General features: G+C 38.9%; 1 protein-coding gene across 1 annotated transcript; it reads left to right on the forward strand.

The window, feature by feature from the left end:
* The first annotated feature begins 71 nt into the window (after nucleotides 1–71).
* Nucleotides 72–17,704, forward strand: stxbp3 (syntaxin binding protein 3). Its single transcript, XM_079848679.1, has 19 exons — nucleotides 72–168; nucleotides 1,292–1,341; nucleotides 2,233–2,314; nucleotides 2,549–2,625; nucleotides 3,975–4,047; nucleotides 4,157–4,257; nucleotides 4,349–4,494; nucleotides 4,583–4,676; nucleotides 7,290–7,414; nucleotides 7,570–7,668; nucleotides 8,553–8,619; nucleotides 8,726–8,791; nucleotides 8,931–9,011; nucleotides 9,094–9,229; nucleotides 9,336–9,442; nucleotides 9,808–9,909; nucleotides 11,677–11,762; nucleotides 16,377–16,525; nucleotides 16,637–17,704. Exons 1-19 carry the CDS (start codon nucleotides 87–89, stop codon nucleotides 16,735–16,737), a joined length of 1,824 nt encoding a protein of 607 aa, XP_079704805.1. The 5' UTR covers nucleotides 72–86; the 3' UTR covers nucleotides 16,738–17,704.
* Nucleotides 17,705–18,241: the final 537 nt, after the last annotated feature.

Below are 18,241 nucleotides of genomic sequence, written 5' to 3' on the forward strand. Positions count from 1 at the left end.
ACTTTTAAGCTTTTAAATCTGCGCATAATATCCTCTACTTGTATCCAACACTCGCACGCGTGCGCGCATTCCCTCCCTCCTCCCAGATGACGGGAGCGCGCATTTGCTTTGACTCACTCAAGATGGCAACTGGAGCTGAACACGGCTTGAAAAAGATAGTTTGGCAAAGTAAGTTCATTGAGAGCAACAGTTGATTTTCTTCCAACGTCTTGCATGCACAGTGCAACACTTCATCATTTAACTTATACGAGTTCAGCTCAGAGCAAGAGCTGTCAGAAGTTTGAAGAGACACACTTAACAGTTAGTGTGCTGGGTTTGCTCTGAGGAGTTACAGCCGCCTCATGAAGTTGTTTAGGTGTTTGTTTTGGTGTTTAATAAGTGCGATATGGGGTGTGTCCCGTTTGTTTGTCTCGGTAAATGTCTTATATGTGTCATTGGGTCACTGTTTCCGTTAGCAGCTCTGCTAATGTTAGCCTGTCCGGTTCAGCTCACTTTGACAATTAAACTGCAGGAGTTGTGTCTGTTTTTAACGGAGAACGGGGTTATAACGTTAGTTCTGGGCTCTGTATGTTGTCATGACTTAGGATGACGCGGAGTATTTGATGATGTCATTCTTATGCCCTTGTGTTACATTCTGTGAACTTTATCAGTGACTTCCGGTCTGCTGTGTTGTGACATTTGAGTTATTCCATGAAAGGAGAGCCATGTGTGTCCATAACATTTCATTAGCCTTGACACGCACAAAGTCATTTTACCTCGTTAAATGTATAGATTCTGATGTGTATTGTAGGCTATGTGCTCGTGTTTTTAAAGTATTTTAAAGGGGTATATGAACTTGGTTCTGAACCAGGGCCCTTTAGAGAGACCCAGTAGATCAAAATGTGGAGAAAAAAAAACATTAACAGATCAAGATCTGCATGTAAATTGACATATTAATCAAATTCACCTTTCACTCATACAATTTCGCAAACTGATTTTTCATTACTTCAAAAAAAAAAAAGCAAGATAATGATTAATAAATAAAGAGAGGAAGTGGAATCATGTTTTTTTTTAAGAGAAGCTCAGTTCAGAAGTTGGTAAAAAAAATCTCTTTTACTTTTACTTTCATTTAACATATTCATACTTTTTTTTTGTATCTCTACATATGATTATATGTCTTTGCTCTCAAGCAGAACAAACTCGAAATAGGAAATAAAGCTGCTTGGAATTTTTTCTTGATTTTCAGTTCCATGGTGCATCAGCAAAACGATTCACTGCTTTAACTAATACATTGATTTATCTGACGTCACAGGAATCAAGGACACCATCATTGCCGACTGCAGAAAGTCAGAAGTATGGAAGGTCAGTTTGAATGCATAAGATTTATTCCAGTAGTGAGCACCCACCCACCCATCCATCCACCCACCCATCCATCCACCCACCCATCCATCCATCCACCCATCCATCCACCCATCCACCCACCCATCCACCCACCCATCCATCCACCCACCCACCCATCCATCCACCCACCCACCCACCCATCCACCCACCCATCCACCCACCCACCCACCCATCCACCCACCCATCCACCCACCCACCCACCCATCCACCCACCCACCCATCCACCCACCCATCCATCCACCCATCCATCCACCCATCCATCCATCCATCCACCCACCCACCCATCCATCCATCCATCCATCCATCCATCCATCCATCCATCCATCCATCCATCCATCCATCCATCCATCCATCCATCCATCCATCCATCCATCCATCCATCCATCCATCCATCCATCCATCCATCCATCCACCCACCCACCCATCCACCCATCCATCCATCCATCCATCCATCCACCCATCCACCCATCCACCCACCCACCCACCCATCCATCCACCCATCCATCCACCCATCCATCCACCCATCCACCCACCCATCCATCCATTTCTTTCTCATGCAGAACACAAAAGAAGACATTTTTAAGAATCCTGGCAAGCAAAGAGTTTCAGTTCCCATTGACTTCCATTGTATGGACAAAAAAATATAATGGAACTCAATGGGAACCGAAACTCTTTGCTTGCCAGGATTCTTCAAAATGTCTTCTTTTGTAAAAGAAAGAAAGAAAGAAAGTCATACAGGTTTGGAACAACATAAGAGAGAGTAAATGACGACGTAGTTTTCATTTCTGGCTAAAGTATCCCTTTAACGATTCCTGTTCCGTAATTGTGATTGATGTCAAATCTGTCTCACAGATCCTCATACTGGACCAGTTTACCACCCGCCTCCTCTCCTCCTGCTGCAAAATGTCCGATCTCATGTCAGAGGGCATCACAAGTAAGTGAGGGAAAGAGGTTTTGCTCCCGGGTTCAGTTGAACATCCTTTGTGTTAGACAGAAATCCAGCTCTCTGTGGATCCAGTGCTTGAACTTCTTTGTGTAGTGAGAGTCGGACACTCTTCCTTCCTGTGTTTTCCAGAAGGGAAGCTTTCTCGTTTCCTCTTAATCGAGAAAAAGAATGAACTGGATGGGGAATTATTGTCATAATGTGTTACCTTTTGTTTGTTCACAGTTGTGGAGGACATTTACAAAAACAGAGAACCGGTTCCAGAGATGAAGGCCGTCTACTTCATGACCCCCACTGCCAAGGTCAGAGTTCAGGAGACACTATATGGACAAAAGTATTGGGACACCTGATCATTACACCAACAGGGACTGTAATGACGTCGCACTCTAGGGTGTTTTCACATATAGTTTGTTTTAAAAGAACCAAACCCAGTTCACTTAGTTCAGTTCACACTTGTATTTCGGTTCAGTTGGTCTGGACCAAAAATATTTTTTTTAGTCCTGGTCCGCTTAGTGTTCACTTTGGCATTTTAACACCGAACCTAAAGACATATAGATATGTTCACAACCTGATCGGTCGGCTTTGATTGCATATATTTAGTGGCGGAACTTACCGAACATTCGAAACAATGCTGTGGTCTGGGATAAATGTGCTCGTTGTATGAGTGTAGCTACATATGATGGTGTTTTGACCAGCTGAGAACTCGTGAAGAGCTAGGAGTCAAAACAGCGTCAGGAATCGTCACACAAATGAAGATCTGCATTGAGGAGACTCGGTTCTGATGCCTGTACTGAACTGTGATGGGCAACATCACGACTATGACGAGAAAAACAGGTTTGCTTCAGCATTCGGTCCTTTTTAGGGTTGCATCTTGTGACATCATGTCTCGTTTTTGGTTCATTTACATGTCTTTGGTCCGTGTTGTTCATATTTCAGTCGAACCGCACCAGAGTTCGTTTGGATGCGGATCGAGACCCATCTTTTCATCGGTGTGCACCAGGGTTCAGATGGCAGCGTTCACACTTATTCAAAAAACATAGACTCATGATTCGTCCCTTCACAGGACATGTTTCCACTGCTCCAGAGTCCAGTGGCAGCGTGCTTTACTCCACTTCCCACACTTATAGTCGGCGATGTGAGGCTTGCGTGTAGATGCTCGGCCATGGAAACCCATTCCGTGAAGCTCCCGTCTCACAGTTTTTGTGCAGATATTATTGGAGTGGAAGTTTCACTCTTCAGCTATGAGATCAGCAGAGCTTTGGTGACTGTTACGCATGCGCCTCAGCCCTCTGTGACCCCGCTTTGTGACTTAACATGCTTTTTCACTACTTGTTGTGCTACTTTCACTACTTGTTCTTGCTGTTGCCTAAATGCTTCCACTTTCCAGTAATTCCACTTAAAGTTGACCAAAGAATAGCAAGGATGAAATTTTACAAATGGACTTTATTGCAAAGGTGGCATCCTATCACAGTACCACACTTGAATTCACCGAGCTCTTCGGAACGACCCATTTTTTCACAAATGTTTGTAAATGCAGACTGCATGGCTAGGTGCTTGATTTTGTCCCAATACTTTTGTCCTTATAGTGTACATAATAAGCCTTACTTTATTAGGATGATCTGTTTGTGACCTGGATGTTTTATATTTACAGTGTGTTGATGCATTTATTAATGACTTCAAACCGAAACCCAAATACAGAGCTGCCTATGTCTTCTTCACTGACTGTGAGTTCACTGCCTCAACTCTGTTTTGATTTAAAACAAATCCGCTAGATTATGTGTTATTTTTAGAAACAGTGACATTTTTATTACTATTATATTGAAATGACCCCAGACTGCCCTGATGAGCTCTTCGACAAGATGAAGAAGAACTGTGCCAAACACATTAAAGTGTGTAAAGAGATCAACATCTCGTTTCTGCCACAGGAAGCACAAGTGAGTTTATCTGTATTCTGCAAATTCATGTAGCCTGGTCTGGCAGAGTGTTTTATTGTGCATGACTGTGTTTTATGGGTCACCTGTGCAGGTGTTCACCTGTGATAACCCAGAGGCCTTCAAGAGCATCTACAGTCCGAACAGTCAGGACAGAGCTCAGACGCTGGAGACGATCGCTGATCAGATCGTAACTCTCTGCGCCACGCTGGACGAGTACCCTGGAGTCAGATTCAAGAAGTACACACACTCTTATTCACTTCACATGTGCTCACATTACACCTGATGCTTGAATGGACTTCGAATCATTGAATTCTGTCCTGTGCAGAGATTCAGCTCTCGGATATGGAAAGCAGTTGGCTGAACTTGTGGATAATAAACTGGCGCGATATTACGAGTTGGATGACAACTCGAAAATAAAGGTGAGAGTGTTTACAACAACCAAACACATCAGCTTATCTGATTGGTGCGGTTGGATGTACAGCTTTATAAATAAAAATATAGTTTTCTTGAGATACACAATACTCTTCAAAAGTTAAGGTAATACATTTATGAGTAAATTAATACTTTTATTTACCAAGGATGCATTAAATTAATCAAAAGTGACTAGGTGTGACAAAAGTGACTAATTAATTAAAAGTGACAAAAGTGACTAATTAATTAATTAGGGCTTGGTGGCGGTTAAATATTGTGGTGGTGATAAAGTTTCCATCGTTAGAGATTTTGTGGTAACACTTTACAATAAGGTTGATTAGTTTACTACCTTAGTTAACATGAACTAAGAATAAACAATACTTCTTCAGCATTTATTAATCTTAGTTATTATTAGTTTCAACGTTTACTGATACGTTATTAAAATCAAAGGATGTATCTGTTAACATTAGTTAATGAACTGTGAACTAACATGAACAAAGAACAGCTGGATTTTTATTAACAAATACTAACAAACATCAAAAAATACTGTAACGTGTTGCTCATTGTTAGTTCATATATACATTAACTAATATTATTTAATTAATCGTATTATAAAGTGTTACTGATTTTGCTATATTGTTTATATAGCGGTGTGTAAATATATCTGCATAGCGCAAAACTACTTAAAGTTATTGACGTGTATGAATGAGGAAAATAAAGAGCAGTATGTACATGATGTTAAAAAGAGTTAAGCGCAATAAGCTGTGAAAAAGAACTCAAAGCGGTGCTTGCGCTGACTGACACACAGCTGGAGCGCGAGCAGAAAGCCACGCGCGTCTCTGAATGTGATCGCAAATTCAGTTCTTTTTCACGGCCTATTGCGCTTAAATGGTCAAATACATAAGCAATTGTCAAAATGCGCACTGTGTGGAGTATTCACTGAAACACAGTCAGTTGTGTCTGAAGTGAAAACCGCATGTGTATCAGCGTATTAGATCTGTGCATTCGCCTTAAAGTGACAGCAGCCTAATAAACCTGCTGCTCTCTTTGTGATTAAAGGAGAACTCCGGTCAATTTTAACATTGAGCTCATTTTTTTGTACATTTGGAGTGCTGTCAATACAGAGAACAACGACAAAAATCGGTGTTGCCTACACCGAGTTATTCTATTTTTAAAATTTGCACCCTGTTGACTTCAATGGGGCAAGTACTAAACCTGCTTTTAGCCTCTTAACATCCTTGATGTGTCATTACATGTGCACAGAAAATGTGAGTGATTCCTTCTGAGTGAACACGAGTGAGTCTGACTGCAGTAGATGTGAAAGAAATGTATAAAAATGATGTTATTTAAGCCAGCGCAAATACCTGTTTACATCCTGTTTTTCGGTTGAAGTCCAAAGTAGTCGATTGCAGAGTTCACACGCATAGGTTTAATACCTATGATCACGCGCGTGAACTCGGCAATCGACTACTTTGGACTTCAACCGAAAAACAGGATGTAAACAAAGGTATTTGCGCTGGCTTAAATAACATCATTTTTATACATTTCTTTCACATCTACTGCAGTCAGACTCACTCGTGTTCACTCAGAAGGAATCACTCACATTTTCTGTGCACTTGTAATGACACATCAAGGATGTTAAGAGGCTAAAAGCAGGTTTAGTACTTGCCCCATTGAAGTCAACAGGGTGCAAATTTTAAAAATAGAATAACTCACCGTAGGCAACACCGATTTTTGTCGTTGTTCTCTGTATTGACAGCACTCCAAATGTACAAAAAAATGAGCTCAATGTTAAAATTGACCGGAGTTCTCCTTTAATATTAATCAAACAACAAAAGAAAAAAGAAAATCACTCACTGCTCTTGACTGAATGTGTCTTTAATAAGAATCAATTTATATTTAATTCATACAGTGAAGTCCATGCAGTGACTTATTTTTACATTTGATTATCTGTAGTATTGTAGTATTTCTTTCTGGTAAATAAATGTTTTCCTGGAGAAAAAAATGTTAATTAATAATTAGCTTATTTGTTCTTAATTTTATTAACCAAAATAACTATATTGTGATTTATCGTTATCGTAAACAAAACAAAAATTATCACATCGTGAGATATGATTGGTCAAATCACCCACCCCTATTTATAATGTAACAAAAGTTTCACATTTCATATAAATGCTGTTCTTTTGAACTTTCTATTCATCAAAGAATCTTGAAGAAATTATTACGGTTTCCACAAAAATAATAAAAAGCACAACTGTTTTCAACATTGATAACAATAATAATAATAATAATAATAAGAAATGTTTCTTCAGCAGCAAATCAGTGTCACAAATCTTTTCACATGTGTTTTTTTTATTTTTTTAAAACAATTTATTTGTTTTTTTATATGAATTTATTCTGAAATAGGTTAGCAGCAATGGCTAAATTAATGGATAATACAATTAATGGTAACAAAATAAATGGTTAGTAAAAAAATGGCCTGTTCAATGCCACATTTAGAGTTTTGAATAAGGTAATTTCCTCATTACTCCCGGAGACTTGTTTCTGGTCTTGGATTTTATTCTGATGTCATCTTGTAAGTGACATTTCACAAGCCATCAGAACTTTTCTTTCATATTTAGGCAAAAACGCCGTCTCAGCTTCTGATCGTTGATCGTGCGCTGGACCCTGTCAGCCCCATTCTTCACGAGCTCACCTACCAGGCCATGGCTTATGACCTCATACCTATGAAGGACAACAGCTATGAGTATGTCACCTCAGCCAAATCACTTCTGTTTAACACTGACATTATTACTGTAATCATTCCTGAGGATCAGTGTGAAATCAGAGTTGTCTCTGTTTACTTTAGTTCTTATTATGCTTCTGCTGTGTATCAGTGTTTTTCTGTGTGTTTACTCTTAGGTATAAAACAAAGGATGGCTCCAAGAAAGAAGCTTTACTGAATGAAGAGGATGAATTATGGGTCAAATTACGTCACATGCACATTGCTGAGGTCACTGGGTGAGTAGAAATACTTCAGCAGACTCTGCCGAGGCCATGAAAAAACATTGGTTACAATGGTCAGATATTATTTAACTTCACTGTGTGTGTCAGTACTTCTCTAGAGTTAATAAAATACACTACTGTTCCAAATTAAGATTTGTTCATGTTTTTGAAATAAGTCTGCATTTATTTAATCAAAAATACAGTAAAAGCAGAAATAATATTACAAATTAAAATAGCAGTTTTATAATATTGTGAATTTATTGTTAAATGTGATTTATTGATGTGACATTAAAGCTGAATTTTCAGCATCATTACTCCTCTTCAGTGTCACATGACCTTTTAGAAATCATCAGATGATGATTTGATGTTGAAAAAAGTTGTGCTGCTTCATATTTTTCAGTATTATTTTATGAATAGAAAGTTCAAAAGAGCAGTGTTTATTTTACATTGAAATCTTGTAGCAATGTGCTAAGTATTCATTTCCTTTAAGACAGTGATCTCAAACTCAATTCCTGGAGGGCCACAGCTCTGCACAGTTTTGCTCCAACCCTAATCAAACACACCTGATCCAGCTAATCAAGGTCTTCAGGATTATTAGAAACTTCCTTGCAGGTGTGAGTTGGAGCTGGTTGGAGCTAAAATGTGCAGAGCTGCGGCCCTCCAGGAATTGAGTTTGAGACCACTGCTTTAAGAAAAGAATCTTCCTGACCCCATAGTTTTAAACAGTAGTGTATATTTACACATTTCTCTCAACTCCGTCCTCCTTGGAGCTTGTTTGCAGTGCATTATGGGATTGCTTCATCCACATAAGACACATGCAGTGTGGCCCTGTTATATGCCAATTTACCATCATAAACACCCGCAGCAATGTAACCAGTACCTATGTGTTTGTTCCAAAGGCAAATCCCCAAACTGGTAAAGGACATCTCTGCCGGCAGAAATGAGAAGCAATCGGCTGATGGGAAGGTACAGTATATTTTTACAGTTAATAACAGCTCAGAACAATAACAGTAGTGTCCAGTTACAGATTCCCTCATACGAGTGTGTCATAGATGCCCCCTGTCATTTGCAGATCACAATCGGAGCGCTATCGCAGCTCATGAAGAAGATGCCAGCCTTTCGTAAGCAGGTTACTCAGGTAATCGAGATGCCTCACATGCCCTGAAAGAGTGCTATCACATGACACCTGGGAGCTATACATTCAACAGGCTGCCTAAAATACTGTAGAAACCCACTGAGTGACTCAATTGCCGGTGTATGTTTCCCGTCTCTTTCAGAAAACGGTCCACGTGAGTTTAGCCGAGGATCTGATGAGCCATTATCATAAATATGTGGAAAAACTGTGCAAAGCAGAACAGGTAGAGCATGGTGATCGCTTGAGGGAAAGGACGCCCTCTTCTGGGCAGAGTGTGTATGTTCATGCCTCTGGTTTGTGTGTAGGATCTGGCTGTAGGTGCAGATGCTGAAGGACAGAAGGTCAAGGACCCCATGAGGACGTTACTTCCTGTGCTGTTAAACCAGTATGACACCACTGACAAGATCCGGGCCGTCCTTCTCTACATCTTCAGCCTCAACGGTGGATGTTTCTCTTTCCCTGTCATGTAGAGATTAGGAAACATCTGATATGTTTTCCTGCTGGATGTATACAGCTGAATATACGTGTGTTTGTGTGTCATGGTCAGGTACGACAGAGGAGAACCTGAATAAACTGATCCAGAATGTCAAAATCGAGCATGAAACCGGGTATATCCTTAACTGGAAACATCTGGGAGTTCCTGTTGTTTCCACAGTGAGTCCGCGGATACTTTCTCCTCTGGCACTGCTTCTTTTCCAACTTCCTCTTACTAATGACTTATTTGGTTGTGAAATGCTTTGAATTGCAGTTTGTAGCTTGGAATATATTTAGGAATAGGGAAGTGAGAGTATGCTGTGTGCTTTTACAATACCAGCCTTTCAGTATCAATACCTTTGATATTTCATGACACTTAGAGCCAATTCCCATACTGAAATATTATTAGGATTGATATACTGTAATATGCTATTGAATTGACTTGGTAGTGAAGTCTGATGGGGCGTGTGACATACAAGTCCTGCTTCACAAGTTTTTATTTTGGCTGATATTTAGTTTTTCACCTTCATCTCTCTTTATAACAGTCAAGCATTTTCTCATCTCGTAAACAATCACGGAGAGACCGGTCAGACCAGGAGACTTACAACGTGTCTCGCTGGACACCCGTCATCAAAGATGTAATGGAGGTGAGTGACTCTAACACTGTGTCCTAACCTGACTCGATAAAATGCATCTCTTCCATGTTAATCAACGTTTTTGTCCTTATCTGGAACAACAACATACATGTGTGACAATGATAATCTCAGGTACAGATTATGTGCTTTATTTAATGTTAAATTAATCAGTTAGCAATGAGAAGTGATATTGTATTTGCGCGGATGAGGCGCTGGCGCGATCACTTGGATTCCTTATGTAAGACCAAACAACTTAAAATACTCCATTAGATAAGAGTAAGACTTCATTCAAAACATTTAAAGGGTCTATTTTTACTTGCGTACCTTTAAAATGACATCAAAACATCATACTATTGTAAAATAAAGAAAACAAACTAAATGCGCTTGCCGTCTCTGTCTCTGTGAACTCCCGCACGTCACAAAAATGAACCAAATTGATATAAACCTTGAAGTGTCCACATTTAAGTGTCTTAAGTTTTGCTTATTTGACATTAAATGCAATATATATGTCACTTTGGAATATAAATCGTACCTCGTTTCGTATGATACAAATTTGACTTGTAGTCCAGAAAATATGGGATAGCAAATTATTTATCTGACCCCCTGCTATTAAATGAGTACCCCACTTTGAAAACCCTTGGATTAATATATATGTATTATATAATGCATAGATTAATATATTGTTTACTGAACCTGAGCTAACATGAACTAACAATGAGCAGTTGCAACATTTAACAAATTAATAAACACTATAACAAATGTATTGCTCATTGTTAGTTAATGCACTAACTAACATTAGCTAATGGGACCTTGTTGTAAATTGTTGCCTTATTTGTGTGACGAGTTGGAAATTACACAGATGTAATGTAACCATAATGTATATACTGGAAATACAAACATGTACGTTTGCAAGACATAAAAGTGGATGTACAAGAACAACACTGATTTTCATCATCCATGCAGCCGTATCCCAAAAGGGCAAGTGTCCCGAAACGCTCTCGCCGCCCCTGGGACAGCAGGCCACCCTTATTCTCGAGCCCTGATATATAATACAACAGGATATGAGCTTACAATTATAGTGTGTCATGTTAATAAGACCAATGCACATTTGTTCATGGCTAAGGGCACTGCCATTATATCCTAGGTTTTGACTGAAAAATCAAATGTCATGCTTCCAGAAATCACAAATATTGTCATCTATAAATAGTACTTTAACATCTGTGAAAACTATTAGATTTCTAGTTGATTTCAGTGAAAAGAAACACTGAATTGCACAAGTTTTATGCATTAGCAGTAGCGGGCTGTGAATTTCACAGCTAGGCCTTTAGTGGTCTCCTACCAGAATGAATCCACCTCTTAATACCATCATTATGACTTCACGGCTATAGAAACCATCATTATACAGAAAGGCAGTGTAACAGGGCGTTGCATCACAGACAGGTGTCTCTCTCAGGCAGCAAGAATCAAGGCCATTATTAAAGCAAGAATCCCAATCAACACAACTCAACCAGTCTCCTTTCACATCTCTAGCAGAGGCATCAATATTAACCTTATAAACTGACAGAAATACAGTCCACCCCAGGTTTTCCCATTATTTTTGTAGTACCTTTTGAGTTCTCCGACCACAGAAACCCCGGAGAATACGGTTTTCCTGGGCATTTGAAATTAGAGCCTGACCCTGAAGGCCTGTGCATCAGTAAGAAGAGCAAATAAACACTACTGTTATATTTTGGTTTTGTCAACTAAATCTGTGTGTGTGTGTGTGTGTGTGTGTGGTAGGATGCAGTGGAGAACAAACTGGAGGTTAAAGACTGGCCGTTCCAGTCTGAGTGTCCGTCTGCGTGGAACGGCTCGCGTGCCGTAAGGTAGAGCCAGACACTTTGATTCACAGTTCCCTCAAGTCTATTACATAATGAATTAATGACTGTATCGTTTACTTTAAGATACACACTTAAGATGGGTTCAGACTACAGGAGTTTATAAATCTGTTCCGACTGTGAAATCTGGTTGCATCACGCACATAAGGAGAATCTTCATACATTTTCTTCTTTCAAATCTCAAACCTGCACACGCAACAAGATATGAAAGTCATGGCGCATCACACACTACAGTATATAGATTATCATGCCAGATGTAGCACCTCACGTGATGTCACGGGGAAGCGAATGTAAACAAAATGTATTGATACTTTGCAGTCACGTGACTGCCACGGATACCTGGCGGGCAACAAACGGGTATTTTCAGCGTTGAATCCTGTCTTTCTAGTAGATATCAAGTCTGTTAGCGAGCTAGCTGCATAACTATGGACTAGGATTAACTCCAAGGTAGCTAAATTGTGTAAAGCAGACACGTTTTTTTAAGATAATCGAGCAGTAATAATTCCTCCATAATCTAGCTCTGCTGTTGGGTCATCTCTGGTTCTCATTGAAAATCATAGATATCGCAAACCTCAAAACAACCTATCACACACTTCTGTTATTGTTAGCAAAAGACGACAGCTGTTACTGTACGTTCACACCGACACCGGCGAGAGCGTCAAAGTGCCCGGAAATCATTCATTTTCAATGAATTTTGCCGGTCTCACCGGCGGCGGTGTGAACGTAACGTTACAGTTAGTCTAGCTTAGATTCATAACACAAACAGCTGACTCGCCGAACCAGCTGGTGAATACTGGTGGTGTTGATTGACAAAACTACAGTAACTTAAAGACACGATTAATTACATGACCATACACCCATTGTATTCAAACAAATGTTGAAATTACCTGATGGTAATTTGCACAGACGTGTATACTGTGAAGGTTGCTTATCTCATCTGCGGTTAGTGCATCCAATTGCACAACAACTATCTGGCATGTCGTTTACACCTCAAAACACCAACTTTTGTATAGCAAAACTGGCGACCCTTGATTAGTTTACTGGGTTTCGTTGCTGGAGAACGACGTTCTTGCCCGCCAGCCAGTACTTGTGACGTCACGTGCAAAGTATCAATACTGTCTCTCAGCAACTTCCTGTAGACAATTATATGAGGACCACATTTTGACCAGCCGTTCGTTCCTCCACCTCCGTTGTCCACCGGACCCGTGCAGCTGCTGGTCAGAAGTTCTGTCACTTTCGTCTCCTCCTAGACTTGTCTCTCATTGGCTGTTGTGGAAGTACTGACGTAATCATGCCAATTTAAATCCTAAATATCAAACATGTTTGATATTGTCGGGGCGGCCCCAGTGTGTCCATGAGCAGATCGGGAGATTTAAGATTTGATCTGTAAACGCCTCACATTATAAGATAATCTGGGCTGATGCCCTGGACACGTTCTTTTTCCTCCGAATGTTGGAAATGGTAAATCAGGAATAAAATGGTCTAAAACTCCTGTAGTCTGAGCCTGGCTTTAAAGCCATATTCTAGGTTCAGTATCTTGGCATATTTTAACTCTCCATCATTAGAAGAAAAAAAAAATCCAAAAAGTTTCGTTTTGAAGTTGTAGTCAATGTCTGTTTCTTCATTCCTCTGGGCTTTCAGAGTGGTGAGGTAAGGCCAGGGTCAACTTTGGGTTGTTGGCTGCTTGTTCTGTGTTCACATACAGTATTTCACATTTCATACATTTAGGTTCCTTTTTGTTGCCTTGATTCATGTTATTATTTTTATAAATAACATGGACCACTTAAAATGAAAACTCTTCTCATTCCTGCTGATGATATAATTGCATGATGCCATAGATCATACACTACTGTTCAAATCTTTGGGGTCAGTAAGATTTCTTTTTGTTTTAAAGAAATTAATACTTTTATTCAGCAAGGATGCATTGAATTGCAGTGTTGGAGAAGCTCTGAAACTGTAGTTTGGCAAGTAGTTAAGATAGTCAAGCCACTCTACTGAAAAAGTAGTTTGCTACACTACAAATTGCGATCAAAAAGTAGCTAGTTATATTGAAGCTATTTATTTTTTTTACAATGACATTGTATATTACAAATAACTGAAACGATTTGGGGTTTAAAACAGTGAAACGCAATACAATTCTGATTTCAAAGAGTATTGTTTTATTTTGTAAACTCTCCATAGATACACACAATACTCAAATATGACCTATATCTCAAAATGACTGTCAAAGTGCAACATTGCTACAATTGTAACATCAAAGCAAGAACAAAATATATGCAACTTAAATTGTGTACACAGGAGTAGTCGAAAATGTACGTTAAACTCACAGCACATGCAGCGATGAAGCTCGTTTACTGTGAACGCTCTGAGACGCTTCGCTCTGAAACCCGCCACAACCTACTTCATTAGATCACAGCCTTTGCCTTATGATAAGCGCAATAATATTACGATTTTGTTTTCTTTTCGATTGACAGATAGCCTGGGAAAACCCAGACAACTTCCGGCAAATTTAGATTTGCTCTACAAGTAGTCTGGCAAAAAGTTGGCTACTTTTTTGCTACACATTCAAAAGTAAATATATTTTCTTCACAAAAAGAGTACATACTTTTATAGCGTAGTGTAACTTAGGCGAATTGGGACACAGCATATGGCTTTACATGATGCCGATCGCTCTGATTGGTTTTAGGAGTTTTAGGTCTATCCAATTGCGCCCAGAGGCATTTGAGCGACGTCCGTTGGTGACGCCCCTTTGGAAATGAGTTATTAAAAGAGCTTTGCCAGACCATAACTCAGTTACTACTGAGAATGGTCTGGCAAAGCTCTAACCAGGCTAATTGACAGATGCTTTGCCAAAGCAATGGTGCAAAACACAACGCTAGTGTCTTTTAGGTTCATTATAAAACTGGCGGGAAAGTTCAACTATGACGGGTCATCATAAAATCAGAAGCAGACATTTGATATAGAGTGCAATAAAGCAGGACAATTAATCAATTTAAAATTGCTATTATTCAAGGTTAAAGTCTTTGATGCAGCGACAACTTGCATGAATTACATACAAAAGTGTAAACTTTACTAACTCTCAACTGTACATCCTTTATATAATCATCAGCTGATCTCTTCTCAGTGAACTGTGAAGCCGTAAGATGTGTGATGAAACTGTAGATGCTGGTAACTCACGATTTTAGTTTGTGATCTAATCAGAAGACGATTCAATGCATTGCAGGCTCATCAATACTCAAAACGAAATGTAGCTTTTTGGTCCCACTACTTGCTGGAAAAATGATTTGTCAAGTCATCTTCATTTATATAGCGCTTTTAACAATGTAGATTGTTTCAAAGCAGCTTTACAGAGATAAACGTATAATTTAAGGTAAGAGATTGTTTTGGCTTTATAGCGGTTCTTTAATAAAGTTATTTTCCAGCTAAAGTTAGTTTTGATTGATTCGCTTCCGTCGCAACGATCATTTGTTATTAAATTAGGGGCCACTAAGACGACACCATTCTCTCTACACAGACTTTAAACGCGAACCTGTGAGAAACGCTGATGGCGTTCACATGCGCATTAAGAATTGGTTCTATAGTTATGTGCGTTTGAATATATGTGCGCAGGTTTGGAATTCCCTACAAACCAAGCCTAAACAAAGTACTGGTGTTTCCTTAAAGTTTTGATACAGAATTTTATTTTATTTTATCAATTCGGGGTAGATACTCAAATTGAGTTTCCCGACGACGCTTTATCTGTAGAGTGGGAAAGGGATCCTCCATAGGGAGAGACTAGTTGGCACTTCAGCACTGCGTTGTCATCGCGTCCAGGCGAAGGTCCTTCATCAGATCTGGATACGGCCTGGATCCGGCAGGCTGAGGGAAAACCTCGGGATAAACAAAGACACTAAAATTAGCGTAGATGCCATTCTTCTCATGATGTAACGAGTACATCAGGATTTATGGGAAGTGTCCCCGGTTCCAGCTGACCTAATCTATGCAGCCTAACATTGAATTATAGAAGTCTATAATGTATTATGTGAATGCTAGGTCAAAGAGATGTGTCTTTAGTCTAGCTTTGAACTGATTTGCTACTCTTTTTAAAGCAACTGAGCTTCTGTCAAGCTACTGACAAATGTAGCTGAGTTAGTAGAGACATTTATATAATATTATGAAAAAATATTTCTATTTCAAATAAATGCTGTTCTTTTTTTATATGTATTCATCAAAATATAAAAAATTGTTTTTTTAACTTTGATGATAATCAGACATGTTTCTTGAGCATCAGATCATCATATTAGATGATTTCTGAAGGATCATGTGACTCTGAAGACTGGAGTAATGATGCTGAAAATACAGCCTTGAACACAGGAATAAATTACTTTTTACAATATATTCACATAGAAAACAGTTATTTAATAATATTTCACAATATTGCTGTTTTTACTGAATTTTCGATCAAATAAATGCAGCCTTTGTGAACATTCATCTTCTTTCAAAAACTATCAAAATCTTCGCGACTCCAAACTTTTGACCAGAACCGTATGCAGAAGGCATTTTCTTATGTTGCATGCAGTAAATGTGTGTTTTCTTGCACTGATTGTGTGTGTTTTGTGTCAGTGCGCGGCAGAAGCACAAGGGCAGCTCTCCGGATGACCTGAGGAGCGGCTCGCGCCTCATCGTCTTTCTTCTGGGTGGAGTCAGTCCCTCAGAGATGCGCTGTGCTTATGAAGTCACACATGCTAATAAATCCTGTGAGGTCATCATTGGTAAGGGTCCACATGAGCGCCATCATTCTGTGTTAAACCTGAAAGAGGCGGCTTGATGTTTTAAAAGCCAGCCGAGCCAGATTCAACTAATGTCTTTTTTGCTGTCCTCAGGCTCGACACACATCCTCACTCCGCGTGATCTGCTGCAGGATATCTTTAATCTGGGCAAACAACCCATGGAGAAATTCACCATTGAGGAGGACAAGCCCTGAGCCCTGCCTAATTCACCCACCAGGACTGAAGGGAACGCATCTCAGCTGCTTTTGTGTCGCCTCCATCAGCATTACTTCTCATTCATTTAAACGCTTTTCACAGAAAAAAACAAACAGGGTGATAAAACACATCCTGAGGTGGTTTCATGTGTAAAACATCACACTCGGTTTAGGTTAAACGTAACGTTAAGTCTTCACAACTAACTTCACAAACAATGAGATTTGGGTTTGTTGAGGTTTTTAGGCTTTTCTAAATTGTTGAATAGAATAATTTTACAGTATTATACAATAACATGGAAAGTAAAACATGCATTCATATGCAACACTATTAAGGACTTGTTACACTGTATTTGTTTAATAACCCTTTAATACAGTTGAAGCACATTTAAAATAATGCATAAAGTCTTCAGCGTACTTATAACCAGAGCCTTACAAACTGGTGCCTTATTTACTAGTGCACTGGATTTACACTTTTCTGTGTATTTATATCTCTCCCACTAACAGTAGTAAAAAAACACAAAACCTTGACTGTCAATTTGAAAAGATTTTTTAAATGTTTGTCTTTATGTTCTTGAATTAGGTTTATTTGTACATATTTATTCTCGCTCGCTCGTGTTTTTGCTTGTGTAAAACGTGAATACTCAAGAATGAACAAAGGAGGGATTTAACACATTTAATGTATACTTGCATTGGACGACTGACATGACTCGAATGATGTGGTTCAATTCTTCTGTTTGCTTTGTAACATTTAAACAGTGTTTGTAATGTGGTCTAATTTAATCTGTACTTCTACATAAAAATACATATATTGTTTCAATAAATAATTGATTAAAATATAAAATAAAAAAATTGATTTGGACACTGCAGGTAGGCCTACGGTGTTGTGGTTGCCATGAGCAGTTTGCTTTTATTGAGGGATTTAACTATACAGTTCCTGTTTGAGTTCATGACAGTCAAAGACACAAAGGTAAGAAGATAGTCTTCTTTATTTCTGCATTACACAGTGTTCCAGAAACAGTCTCTGGTTACTGCAGGCTTGTGGTCACAATAACTCGATTCCCTCAGAGGACTTGATGCGAGTAAACCAATCTTATCAAATCTGTCCTATTTTGGGACTTAAACTATAAAGAAATGCGTGAAAACATGGATGTGCGTGTTGAGCATCTGAATGCATGTTGTATAAAGCCTGTATACGTTTACACAGCTCTGTCTGACAGAAAACTGACACCTTTATTTGTGGGGACAAAAAGATTACTTTAGAAAATGATGAAAACATTTCTGCCACCTAGAGTATAATTATTTTATTTTGTTGCTACTCATTAATTGAACTAAATTTCAAACAAAATATAGAATAATTAGCCTAATCAGCAAATAACCAAACATATTAAATTATTTGACGAATGCACTTGAGAGTATACACAAAAAATATACTAAGATTATTATTAACCAGATGTACATGCTTTATTATATACAGCTAGGTCTATTAAACATATATATATATATA

This window comes from Squalius cephalus, assembly GCF_949319135.1.
Source record: "Squalius cephalus genome assembly, chromosome: 18".
NCBI lineage: Eukaryota > Metazoa > Chordata > Actinopteri > Cypriniformes > Leuciscidae > Squalius > Squalius cephalus.